The sequence below is a fragment of the Xyrauchen texanus genome, chromosome 10 (assembly GCF_025860055.1).
Source record: "Xyrauchen texanus isolate HMW12.3.18 chromosome 10, RBS_HiC_50CHRs, whole genome shotgun sequence".
Taxonomy (NCBI): domain Eukaryota; kingdom Metazoa; phylum Chordata; class Actinopteri; order Cypriniformes; family Catostomidae; genus Xyrauchen; species Xyrauchen texanus.
Genome location: NC_068285.1, coordinates 18641359 through 18654251, shown reverse-complemented (window position 1 = coordinate 18654251; position 12893 = coordinate 18641359). Strand labels below are relative to the sequence as shown.

The 12893-nt window shown below is 39.0% G+C and overlaps 1 protein-coding gene across 1 annotated transcript in view; it reads left to right on the top strand.

The window, feature by feature from the left end:
• Window positions 1-12257, top strand: part of LOC127650851 (potassium voltage-gated channel subfamily H member 8-like) — a 54770-nt gene extending 42513 nt beyond the window's left edge. Inside the window, exons 11-16 of the mRNA XM_052136486.1 lie at window positions 2155-2373; window positions 2835-2869; window positions 4591-4805; window positions 4959-5065; window positions 5670-5728; window positions 11742-12257. Coding sequence (XP_051992446.1) covers window positions 2155-2373; window positions 2835-2869; window positions 4591-4805; window positions 4959-5065; window positions 5670-5728; window positions 11742-12257 — 1151 coding nt within the window. The remainder of the gene's footprint in view (window positions 1-2154; window positions 2374-2834; window positions 2870-4590; window positions 4806-4958; window positions 5066-5669; window positions 5729-11741) is intronic.
• Window positions 12258-12893: the final 636 nt, after the last annotated feature.

Genomic DNA, 12893 nt, shown 5'->3' with positions numbered 1-12893 from the left:
CATCAGATTTTCTTATGCTGGTTACATAGCTTTAAAAAATCTCAAATTTCATTAAGGCACGAAATACATCTCCTATTATTGAGGGAAGACTCAAATATATGAAGTCTGGTTCAGGGGCCATGTGTTTCTGAAGTACAGTAGCTGTCACAAGCTGTTCTCTCTGAATGGTAACTCTCTCTGAGACTTCACACTCACAGCAGGCTCATAGGATAGAGAACCAAATGTGTGAATATTTTTTAATCCCGCTCATCCTGTTAGGTCCTGCCTGTGTGTGTAGATGTGCATGTGTTGTATGTGTGTATATATGTGTGTTATTATCACTTTAAGAAATGTGACAGGGAAAAAAACACACACTGTTTCTTTCTCATCATTCCCTTACTCATGTTTCTCTATCCTGCTGACAAAGGAAGGTCTCTGTGACATTGAGTTCTCAGTGAAGCTTTAGTTGTGCTAGTTTGTGTGTTTAAATGCATGCGTGTGCTCTTACATGTTTTCGTACTTCTCGGGTAGTTGACATGACATTTCAAACAGTGTCCTGCAGTGTGTCAAGCTATATTCCATCTGAAAAAAAATTCACCTCCTGAGACCCCCGAGTGACTGCTGTGTGGATTTTCCATTTCCCTTTTTTATTTGTTACAAGTAGCTCTTAATAAACAAACAAAATCTATAGCAAATGGTTTTCCTAAAAATATATGTCCACATATGTGGACAGTGGGACTAAGTTGTGAAATTTTAAATAATAATATTCTTTCATCAAATAGTTTATTATGTGTCCAGGAATGATGGCTATTCATGTTTGTGAGCCGTTATAGACAATATAGCTGATTTCCTATAAAGCTGAATAACAAATTCTGATTAAAAGTAATGGCCAGCATCATCCAATCACTCCCAACCATGTTAAAATAAAATAATTTAATTACACAATTCTGAATCAATGTACTGATTATCATTTTCCCAAGTCTGCTAAACATGTTGAGTGGTCCAAACGTCATCTGCAGCCTGAAACTGAACTTTTGGTCGGATTTTAAAGGTGAATGCACTTACGGTAGCTGGATAGAAAGTTATAGGATGCTCCCTTGCTCCCTATTTATTGAATGTCTTAACGTCTAGTGTGCTATTTGTCTGCACTGGTCTCAGAACAGTTAGGAATGCACCTTATTTTCTTCCTAACTACAAAGCCTCTGAAAGCAACATTTTTCAGGTTTTGGATGAATACATTGATTCTAAATTTGAAAATGTACTGTAAATATAAGAATACATTTACTAATGTTAATGAATAGAACCATATTGTACAGTGATAACAAAAAAAAAAAATGTAAGTGAAATGGGGGGCCTGGGTAGCTCAGCGAGTATTGATGCTGACTACCACCCCTGAAGTCACGAGTTCAAATCCAGGGCATGCTGAGTGACTCCAGCCAGGTCTCCTAAACAACCAAATTGGCCCGGTAGCCAGGGAGACTAGAGTCACATGGAATAACCTACTCCTGGTCGCTATAATGTGGTGAGTTCTGCGTGGATGCTGCTGGGAGTAGCGTGAAGCCTCCACACGCGGTGTCTCCGCAGTAATGTTCTCAATGCGCGGATTGACGGTCTCAGACGCGGAGGCAACTGAGATTCGTCCTCCGCCACCAGGATTGAGGCGAGTCACTACGCCATCATGAGGACTTAGAGTGCATTGGGATTTGGGCATTCCAAATTGGGGAGAAAAGGGGGTAAAATCACAAGCAAAAAAATTCTTCAAAATAACTAACATGTTTTTTCAATTTTTGAGGGAATAAGGTCCCATTTCCACATATGTGGACTTTTTTTAAAGCCACATATTAAACTAAACTAGAGACGCTACTCTTTACAACCAAACAGGTTTCAATCAAAAAACTTTTAAAAAGAAATGTCACATCACAGGACTAAAAGGTGATTAAAAAGGAGGAAAATGTGACAGTTCAAGCACTAAAAAAATTGTTACATGAATTATGTGTATTATGCAATATACATGTATACATATTTTAACCTAAAATCTTGTTGTTAAATAAAAAAGATGAATAGTTTCATAGTGATATCTGACAGCCAGCAACTTATTAGTTACAATATATTTTGCTAAAACTCCCTTGTGTTTATATAGTGTGTGTGCACTTTTTTCTTTCTGTGTGCAAATAGGCAAAGGTGACCTGATTGGTGCAAACCTGGCAGTAGACGACCGTGTAATAAAGACCAATGCTGATGTAAAGGCGCTGACGTACTGCGACCTGCAGTGCATTAATCTGAGGGGTCTGTATGAGGTGCTCGACCTGTATCCTGAGTACTCTCACCGTTTCGTTCAGGACATCACTCGCGATCTCACCTACAACCTGAGAGAGGGACAAGAGAGCCATGTAAGACCTCACACAATCCCTGCTAATTAGTCTGCCACTGTGTTGTGATACTATTGTTTCTGTTAATTTTTTTATTTTTATTTTTTGCAATGTAATGAGCAGGGATGTAGATTCCGGGGGATAGGGGGGAGGTAACCTCCCAATAATAAAATCCATACCCTTGATAAGAAGACTCATTTAATAAAAGCCACAAGATGTAGGCAAAACATTATACATGTTTATATGATTGTAGTGTGATGTATTACACTAAATTATATATTAATATATAAAAATTGCTCAATGTTCAAAGACTCAAAGACTGTACTAAGAAATATTGGAGAAGGCTTGTTGTTCTGCTAGTCTGTTTCTGAATTGAATTGAAATGAATTACATTGAATTGTCCTGTCCACCACAAAAATGGGTGGTAGGTTTGCTGTGTGCATCTGTTTGTCTGCATGCACACAGGTGTTCTTACTTCTCACCTTCTATCAAGTATGTCCAGTAAATCCATGGACACACAGGTGCCTCTCTTCCTCACCTGTCAGTCATCCCGCACTTATCCACTAACAGTGCTGCATTGACTATTATAGCTTGAGGCTCATTTCCCTAACAATGATCTTCCTCCCGCCTCATTTGCCTAATGAGGGAAGCTAAGAACACTACAACTCTGAAACAGCGGGGAGAGAGAACGAGAAATTGATGATGATGATGGTGATGATCATCTTCTCCATTATCTGTCCTTCCATGCCTGAAGCAGTAATCAGGGATAGAGTTGAGCTAGAGGGAAGGGAACAGCGTGTTTCGTCGCGAGGGAGGGTTAGAAGGAGGAGAGGGCAGTTATTGAAATGTCGGATGACTGACTGCTTTGAGAAACTGCCTCTATTTCAATTACAGTGTGAGGGAGCCTCAATTATTCAACAGGGAAAATTACCAAATGAGTCTAGGAAAAGTGTAATTAATCATATATATATAGTACAAGGGAGGGATAGTGAGATGAAAAGAATGAGCGTGAGAGTGATGGGGAATACCCAAACGTTTATTCCGTCTCTTTGCTTTGTTTTACCTCTTTAGTTTTCCGTCACCTTTAAGTGACATTTGACATTTAAAGCATTGTATAAATGGAAATTTGTATTACCATTCGATGTTGTTGTAGAGTTTCACTGTGTAATTGGCAATGTGTGTCAGAACCATGAGGTGTAAAGCACTGCAAAATTCCATTACAACAACTATAATTGAGCGAAAACAATCAAGCCTTTAGGGTTTCGTTTTGTGACATAAGAACTCTAGCCATATGACTAAGGGACAAAGATCATTATATTATCAAAGCTGCCTGACTAGTTGTGGTTTTAAATGCCTTTAAGGGATAGTTCACTCAAAAATGTTAATTCTCGAATCATAAACTCATGCTCATGCCATCCCAGATGTGTATGACTTTCTTTCTTCTGCAGAACACAAATGAAGATTCTTGGAAGAATATCTTAACTCTGTAGGCCCATATACTGTAATACAAATGAATGGTGACCGAATCTTTGAAGTTTTCACAGTGGGCATTACTTGTAAGGTCATAGTTCAAGTGGTAAGACCCAGACCATTACATGAATTTTACCAAAGGACATTCACTTTGGTGTAGTGGTTTCTGCTGTTTTTTATCTTTTGTGTAATTGGTCCCTGAGGGTTTGTGTGTTGGTGTACACTACCATTCATTCTTGGGATGCTTTTTAAACAGTATTGAAGGACTTCCCATGTATTCTGGGATTTAGTTGGAAGCTTTTCCTTCACCTTTAGATGAAAGGGATTTTAAGATAATCAGAAACATTCAGTGAAATGTGTCCAAACTTTTACAGTATGTGTAAATGTGAAAGAGCACTCAGGGAACCACTGTCAATGTCCAATGAAAATTAAAGAGAAGATATAAAATGTGTCGCAAAATGTCGGTGTCAAACTTGTGACCTACATCAAATGATCTAAATGCCATCTAGAAGACCTTAACAAAATCCCTGCTTTCTAAAAATCCTCTTATTACTGTATGAGTGGACAAGTTGTACTTTCTTACATCTGCCTGTTTCATTGTTAATAATGAAAATGTATTATTTTTGATGAATTGTCCAAGGTTAGTCATCTTGCAATTATTTGGCCTCACACTACCTTAGCACAATATTTGAAAATGCCAATTGAAAAATGGTCTATGGCAAAATAAATATACTGTACACCCTTGAATGAAATCTCATCTGTCTAATCACAGATGGAGGGGCGGGGAAATGGAGACGTGATCCAGTGCTATCCAACCATAGCTGAGCAGCAAGAAGAGGGAGATGATGAAGAAGACGATCAGATACAATATCTCAGTGGTGGAACCAAACAGAAAACACAGATGCAGAAAAACGATCACCAAACCAACAAAAATCTCATTCAGAATACTACTGTCACAAAGCCTGACCTCTCAAATCTCAGTCCAAGGTGTGCAGCATAGATATACAGCACATAAAAAGAGATCTTCCTACAAAGACACAGATATGTACAGTAATTTCAATAGACATTTGCTCACTGGTGCATTAAGAAACTGGAGAGAACGGTAAAGTAAATTTCCCATGTTTGTGTGTGTGTGCTCAGGGTTGTGGACGGCACAGAGGACAGTGATGGCGCAGAAAATTCACACATGTTCACATTTTCCTCCGGTCACCAGCACACAGTCAGTGGTACAACTAATCCCACAGCAGGTGTGTTAGTGTGTGTGTGTGTGTGTGTGTGTGTGTGTGCTGGATGAGATTTAATTGTATTTCATGCCAGGCCATGCCACAATTTCCAATATTTATTGCTTATTTAGGCTTTAAGTTGTTTTTTACCTTAAAGGGATAGTTAATTTATGTTGTTTCAAAAACGTATGACTTTCTGTCTTCTGTTCTCTCAAATCTTTATCCATTATTGCATGTCTTGTGATGGATTGTGGATGTGATAAGCTTGAAAATGCCTTGGCATGAATCAGATTTGAGAGCTAAAGCAGAGGCGAAGGTTTTCAGTGAATAACAACTTAAATTTCATTATTTATCTTAAGACTTTTGTACAGTGCACAAAACATATGGTCTACTCTTATGGTGCTTTTGTCGACCTTGGTAGTTTGAGCCATCCAATTTTGTTTTAATGAAAAGTACAGCTGATACATTCTGTGAAATGTCTCTATTTGTGCTTCGTGGAAGCAAGAAAAACATTGGAATTTCTAAAGACATTATGTGTGCATAAATAATTACTTTTACAGCATAATATGTTTTCAATGTACTTGCTATCAACGGTGGGGTTGATTGACAGAACTGTGTTTTTTCTTAGCAGAATTAGCAGCCAAATCAGTGGAGACCAGGAGACAGTTAAGCCATCTCAACCAAGAGGTAAAGGATTTTTTTTATTGTATTTAAACTATTTGTCATTTTCTGCAGTGTAATTTAAGAGTAGATCTACTCTAGGGATGGAAAGTCATCCCTCTTATTGTGAAGGTACTGTACTAAATGTGAGCACTGACAGATCGAAACCAGCACAGTAAGGGCGAGCTCCTAACGCCAGGTACTCACAAAACATATGGCAAGCTGCTGCGTGAGAGGGAAAGGGGATGTTATTCAAACACTAGAGGACATAAAACTCATTAGAAGAGAAAAGTGGGGCTGGCCCCATGTTGATGAAAGAGAACATTTTAAACAATGCCCTTGAAACCCCTCCTGTTCACTGTGGTTTCCCATATACTATACATTGTTGATTCCGTATAATGCATTATAATTCAATGGAGGTTTGTACAGAAGCTTATTTGAGGAAGTTTACTACTGTTTTTCAGGGATATCGCTTGGATTTAAGGCTGTAAATGCATACTCAGGATTGTGGGGGAACAAATATAATAATATAATGGAGATGTGTGTAATTTTTAGGAGAAATCGCTTACTCCATTTCCTGCTTAATATGCAATGACATCTATAAGTAAGCCATGTTTTGGCTGATTTTACAGAAAAGAAACATTGGCTCAACCAATGTTGGGAGTTTGCCAAGGTAGGATATACAGGTCCTTCTCAAAAAATTAGCATATTGTGATAAAGTTCATTATTTTCCATAATGTAATGATAAAAATTAAACTTTCATATATTTTAGATTCATTGCACACCAACTGAAATATTTCAGGTCTTTTATTGTTTTAATACTGATGATTTTGGCATACAGCTCATGAAAACCCCAAATTCCTATCTCAAAAAATTAGCATATCATGAAAAGGGTCTCTAAATGAGCTATTAACCTAATCATCTGAATCAACTAAACACCTGCAAAAGATTCCTGAGGCTTTTAAAACTCCCAGCCTGTTTCATTACTCAAAACCGCAATCATGGGTAAGACTGCCGACCTGACTGCTGTCCAGAAGGCCATCATTGACACCCTCAAGCAAGAGGGTAAGACACAGAAAGAAATTTCTGAACAAATAGGCTGTTCCCAGAGTGCTGTATCAAGGCACCTCAGTGGGAAGTCTGTGGGAAGGAAAAAGTGTGGCAAAAACGCTGCACAACGAGAAGAGGTGACCGGACCCTGAGGAAGATTGTGGAGAAGGACTGATTCCAGACCTTGGGGACCTCACGGAAGCAGTGGACTGAGTCTGGAGTAGAAACATCCAGAGCCACTGTGCACAGGCACCAGAAACAGCGGCAGAAGCGCCTGACCTGGGCTACAGAGAAGCAGCACTGGACTGTTGCTCAGTGGTCCAAAGTACTTTTTTCGGATGAAAGCAAATTTTGCATGTCATTCGAAATCAAGGTGCCAGAGTCTGGAGGAAGACTGGGGAGAAGGAAATGCCAAAATGCCTGAAGTCCAGTGTCAAGTACCCACAGTCAGTGATGGTCTGGGGTGCCATGTCAGCTGCTGGTGTTGGTCCACTGTGTTTTATCAAGGGCAGGGTCAATGCAGCTAGCTATCAGGAGATTTTGGAGCACTTCATGCTTCCATCTGCTGAAAAGCTTTATGGAGATGAAGATTTCATTTTTCAGCACGACCTGGCACCTGCTCACAGTGCCAAAACCACTGGTAAATGGTTTACTGACCATGGTATTACTGTGCTCAATTGGCCTGCCAACTCTCCTGACCTGAACCCCATAGAGAATCTGTGGGATATTGTGAAGAGAAAGTTGAGAGACGCAAGACCCAACACTCTGGATGAGCTTAAGGCCGCTATCGAAGCATCCTGGGCCTCCATAACACCTCAGCAGTGCCACAGGCTGATTGCCTCCATGCCACGCTGCATTGAAGCAGTAATTTCTGCAAAAGGATTCCCGACCAAGTATTGAGTGCATAACTGAACATAATTATTTGAAGGTTGACTTTTTTTGTATTAAAAACACTTCTTTTATTGGTCGGATGAAATATGCTAATTTTTTGAGATAGGAATTTTGGGTTTTCATGAGCTGTATGCCAAAATCATCAGTATTAAAACAATAAAAGACCTGAAATATTTCAGTTGGTGTTAGGGTTAGGGTTAGGATGAATCTAAAATATATGAAAGTTTAATTTTTATCATTAGATTATGGAAAATAATGAACTTTATCACAATATGCTAATTTTTTGAGAAGGACCTGTACTATGGAAAAAATTATTAATGCTGCAGTTACAGCATTAATTACACAATAACTGAGTCAAGATCTGACACTGAAAGAGAACTGTAGTTCTGCTGTGTATTGGCTTGGATATAAATCCATATGACAACCCATATTGTTGCTTGTCAGCCTATGTTTTTGACCTATCTTTTGACAGGTAAAGTCATGAGAGGTACGTGCTGCTGCTCATTTTTTCTCTCTCTCTCATTCTCTGTATCTCTCTCACACTCGATCTCTTGTATCTTTTTATTCTTGACAGCCGGCCTCTCAGCTGGATTTTGTTGTAATCCGTACTTGGTTTGGTCCACCAGGAGGTTGAGGACTCCCTTCCTGTTGTTCCTTCCTGTCTGAAGTTGTTTTCTTGTACCTCACTGCCTCTGATGGCATTTATGGATCATTACCCAATTACACTCATTATTTGGTATTATCACTTGTTGGCATGATTATGAGGGTGGCTGCCAAAGTATGTCTATCTGTGTCTCTCTGAGCTTCGATAATCTGTGCTATGTTCTGGGCCATCACAAATATTTTCCCTCTGTATTAACTGTGAACAAAATACAGATGAACATAGAGGGCAGAGGCAACAAATAGATATAATTTGCTTAGCAAAAAATGTCAGTGACTAAATTTGGACCATAATTAAATTTGGCTCTGAATCACTTAAGGTTCTTAAAGTTATACTTGGCCCAAAAATGAAGAGTTTTTCATAACTTATTGGAACTATCCTCAAGTTATTCCAAGCCTGCAACTTTCATTCTTCTGTGGAACACCAAAGAAGAAGTTGAGCAGAATGTCCGAGCTCCTCTGTGCAAGACAATGATAGAGGATGGGGACCAGGGGCTGTCAAGCTTCAAAAAGGCACCATAGATGCATAATAAAAGTACTCCATATCAGTTGTGTGCTATATGCAATTTGATATATTTGTGTGAGGAACAGACAGAAATTTAAGTCACTGTTCCTTTAAATTGCAACTTTGAGGTATTGTAATTTTTGGGAAAAAGTGTCATGTGGATGAATTGTTAGTGAATGTTAAATTACGGGCTTGATCTCAATTTATTCCAATTCAAAAGCCAAAGAAAAAACAGGGAAATCGAACATTCACATAGATGGAGTGGAACAGTATAATCAGGATCTTCTCCAGGGACTGGATATAATGATCTTCTGTTAGAGTGAATCCAGAAATAACTAAATATCTATAAGTCAACAACCAACATTGATGCCCCATTGGAACTAGGAGATAATACCTCAGTTTCACTTGAAAGCAGCACTGGCTCTGACAGACAGAGACAGATGGGTGGGAGCAGAGGTACAGCTAATTGCCTTATATTTAACATCCTGTTCTGTTGCTGTGGGAAACATATTTAAAAAAATGTCTTGAATTTATTAATTTTTTTTGGTTATCGCACCCTTTTTTTATATTATTACAAAAATAATATTAACGTTTAGAATGAAGGATGTTGTCCAAGCAGGACAGAAATTGTGCTGATAAACTACAGTACATACTGTACACTCAGTGAGCACTCGGAACACCTGTGCACATAGTTATTCATGCTGTTGTCTAATCAGTCAATTTTGTGGCAGCAGCTCAATACATAAAATGATTCAGGTATGGGTCAAGAGATTCAGTTGATGTTTACATCACCCATCAGAATGGGGAAAAATGTGATCTCAGTGATTTTGACCGTGGCATGATTTGGTTAAAGGCAGGCTGGTTTGAGTATTTTTGTTACTGCTGACCTCCTTGGATTTTCACACACAGCAGTCTATAGAGTTTATTCAGAATGGCGCCAAAACATCCAGTGAGCTGCAGTTCTACAGACGGAAATGGCTTGTTGATGAGAGAGGTCAAAAGAGAATGGCCAGACTGGTTTGAGCTGATAGAAATGCTATGGTAACTCAGATAACACTCTGTACAACTGTAGTGAGTAGAAAAGCATCGCAGAATGCACAATGTCAAACCCTGAGGTGAATGGGCTACAGCAGCAGAAGACCACATCGGCTTCCACTTCTGTCAACCAAGGACAAGTTACTGTAGCCTTTCTGTCAGCTCAAACCAGTCTGGCCATTCTCCGTGGACCTCTCTTATCAACAAGGCATTTCTGTCCATAGAACTGCCGCTCACTGGTAGTTTTTTGTTTTTGGCCCCATTCGGAGTAAATTCTAGAGACTGTTGTGCGTGAAAATCCCAGGAGATCATCAGTTACAGAAATACTCAGACCAGCCCATCTGGTCATGCCATGGATGAAATCACTGAGATCAAATTTTTTTCCCCATTCTGATGGTTGATGTGAACAATAACTGAAGCGCCAGACATGTATCTGCATGATTTTATGCATTGCACTGCTGCCACAAGCTTGGCTGGTTAGATAATAGCATGAATAAGTAGGTGTACAGGTGTCCTAACAAAGTGGTCACTGAGTGTATATACCACTATACAGTATGTATAGTATGTCCATTATGTACAGTATATATTTAATATACTGTGCCATACAAGTCTAACTCTGTGCCAATATATGCAATCAATATTATCTGGTTATTGTGTGTAGGCAGTAAACACCCAGGATTGCAAATCAATATTATAAATCCTAGTGTGACATCACTTTCATAAAATCACCAAATTAATGTTTCAACTTTGATTCATTTTAGTTATCTTGTAATATTGTAAAGACCTCAAATAAATCATGAGCATGGTGCAATAGCTTTATTTACAGAGATTTTCATACATCTTCTAGCAAAATTAAATGAAGAATAATTGCTCTAAAATACACTAAATTCTTTAAAATAATAACAAAACAATCCCAATGATAGTTATAATAGCTGCAGCGTATGTCCCAGTATATTGATTCAGTATTGTAAAGAAAGAGTATTACAGTACTATAGCCTACTGTATTGACAGTTTCCCAAACGCCCAGCTAACATTCTTCCATTACTCTGACTTTGTTCATTAATCTATGCTTCATTAATCTTAGTTCTGCTTAACATTAATCATACAACACAAACCAATCTTGAGCTCTGCCCTACATGTTGTAATATCAATTCTTACTTTAAAGATAAATAATAGCTTACTCAAAGCACTGCTGTATTTATAAATTATAGTTATTAACTGATTGATGTAACCATTAAACATACTTGTAATGGAGGCCTGATGACAAACAAATCTGTCTTTGTGCCTGACATCTCACTTTCTTATATCAGATTGGCATTCACAGTGTATAGTAATTTACCAGTGCCAAATCAGCAATGCTTTTTTTATTGTTTGTTTCCTGTTTAATAATAGCTAGAATTATAAAAATTATAGATCAGTATTAAAGCTGAAGTGTGTATTCTTTGTTTAAATTCAAAATGTTTCAGTTCTAAATGTTCAAAATTTCAAAATGTTTAAATGGTTTCTCTTAACTAGTCTTAATGGGATAATTCCCCCAAAGTTCCGTCATTGTCTACCCCTTACATTGTTTCAAATCATGTTGTTTCAAAGTCTTCTGTAGAACCCAAAAGTAAATGTTTGACAGAATGACATCCTCAGGCAGCAGTCACTTTCGTTGATTTTTTTGTTGTTGTTTTGTTCTGTTTTGCATTAATTTGGCTAAAAACATTGCTCTGTTTGATTGAGCATCCTAACCTGCCCGACACAGCAACATTGTCTTAACCAGTGGCAGTGGCAGTGTGTGGTGGGAATGTTTGTCCCATTCAATGGCAGATGGGGAGAATGTTTGAGAAACCTCCACCTGTAGGTGACTCTATTGAAAGTAAGTGACTGACTGTTTATGGTTATATTTTTTTGCAGGTGAACTCCCTGGGACGGGAGATGGCCGAGCTAAGACGTGTCATGCGGAGTCTTGCCTTTCTCATCGAATCCATGATGGCCTCTCCTCAAACACCTGGTGTCTGTACATCTACATTTACCTCGGGGCATCCCTCCCCTCCTATTCCCTTACAGGGCCAGGGTTCATCTTGGAACATCCCACCCTTTCCTTCTCCAATGCACCCTGGAATACATCCAGGAGGACTTGCATCCCATCCATCCAGACCACAAGAACTGCAGCTGGTCTGTCCTTCAACTTCCCTAGGTTCCTCGACTGGTTCTTTTCCTGTCACGCTTTCCACATTCCACCATACAGACAGGTCTAAAAAGCCCCTACTGGCCCTTTCTCCCCACAGCACAGAGGCTCGGACCCGCTCTCAGAGCTTGGAGACAACTCTTCCAGCACATCACCAACACCTTTCACACACCCCTGGAACATTACCCAGAGCTGGACAGCCATCATTAGGAGGAGAGGATCTCAGGTCTCTGGGTTTGTAGCAATTATCCTTTAAAATGGACAAGTTCCAGTGGAATCGGTGTGTAAACCTGGACTCAGGACTAGACTGAAGAAGATAAGTGGTGCACGTGCTGCCAAATCCATGGAGCTATGGTTCATATGAAGATACATGTGTTTACCATATCTCTTTATAAGATAATCTCTCTAAAGGCATGTCTTTCAATGTTAAAAACTATAGGGATATCTCTAATCAGGAAAGACGAGTTTGAGTTTCCCCAAAAAACAAACCTACGTATTATAACATACGGTTGGCAACCAAGACCACATCCCATATTTTGCGTCTGTTCTACTGTACATGTCAATCATGTTTACATTAAATCAAACATCAAATCCCTCAATCCACTCTTTTACTAAACCCTAATGTATCCTAATTATTTACAACTAAATAGTGTTATGAAGAAAATTTCTTTAGAAAACAATCTTCTCTCTGCTGGAAAAAAAACCCATCTTAAAGGATTAGTTTGAGGTCTGTGCGGGACTGTTTTTTTCCATCGCGCTCTCTCCCACACCCACAAGGTCCTATCTCATACACGAACGCTCCCGCTGAATTTTACTCCATGTTCACCCGCTCTCTGCCCACAGTGATTTTCTTCCTGACCGCTCTCGTTCCCGCAACC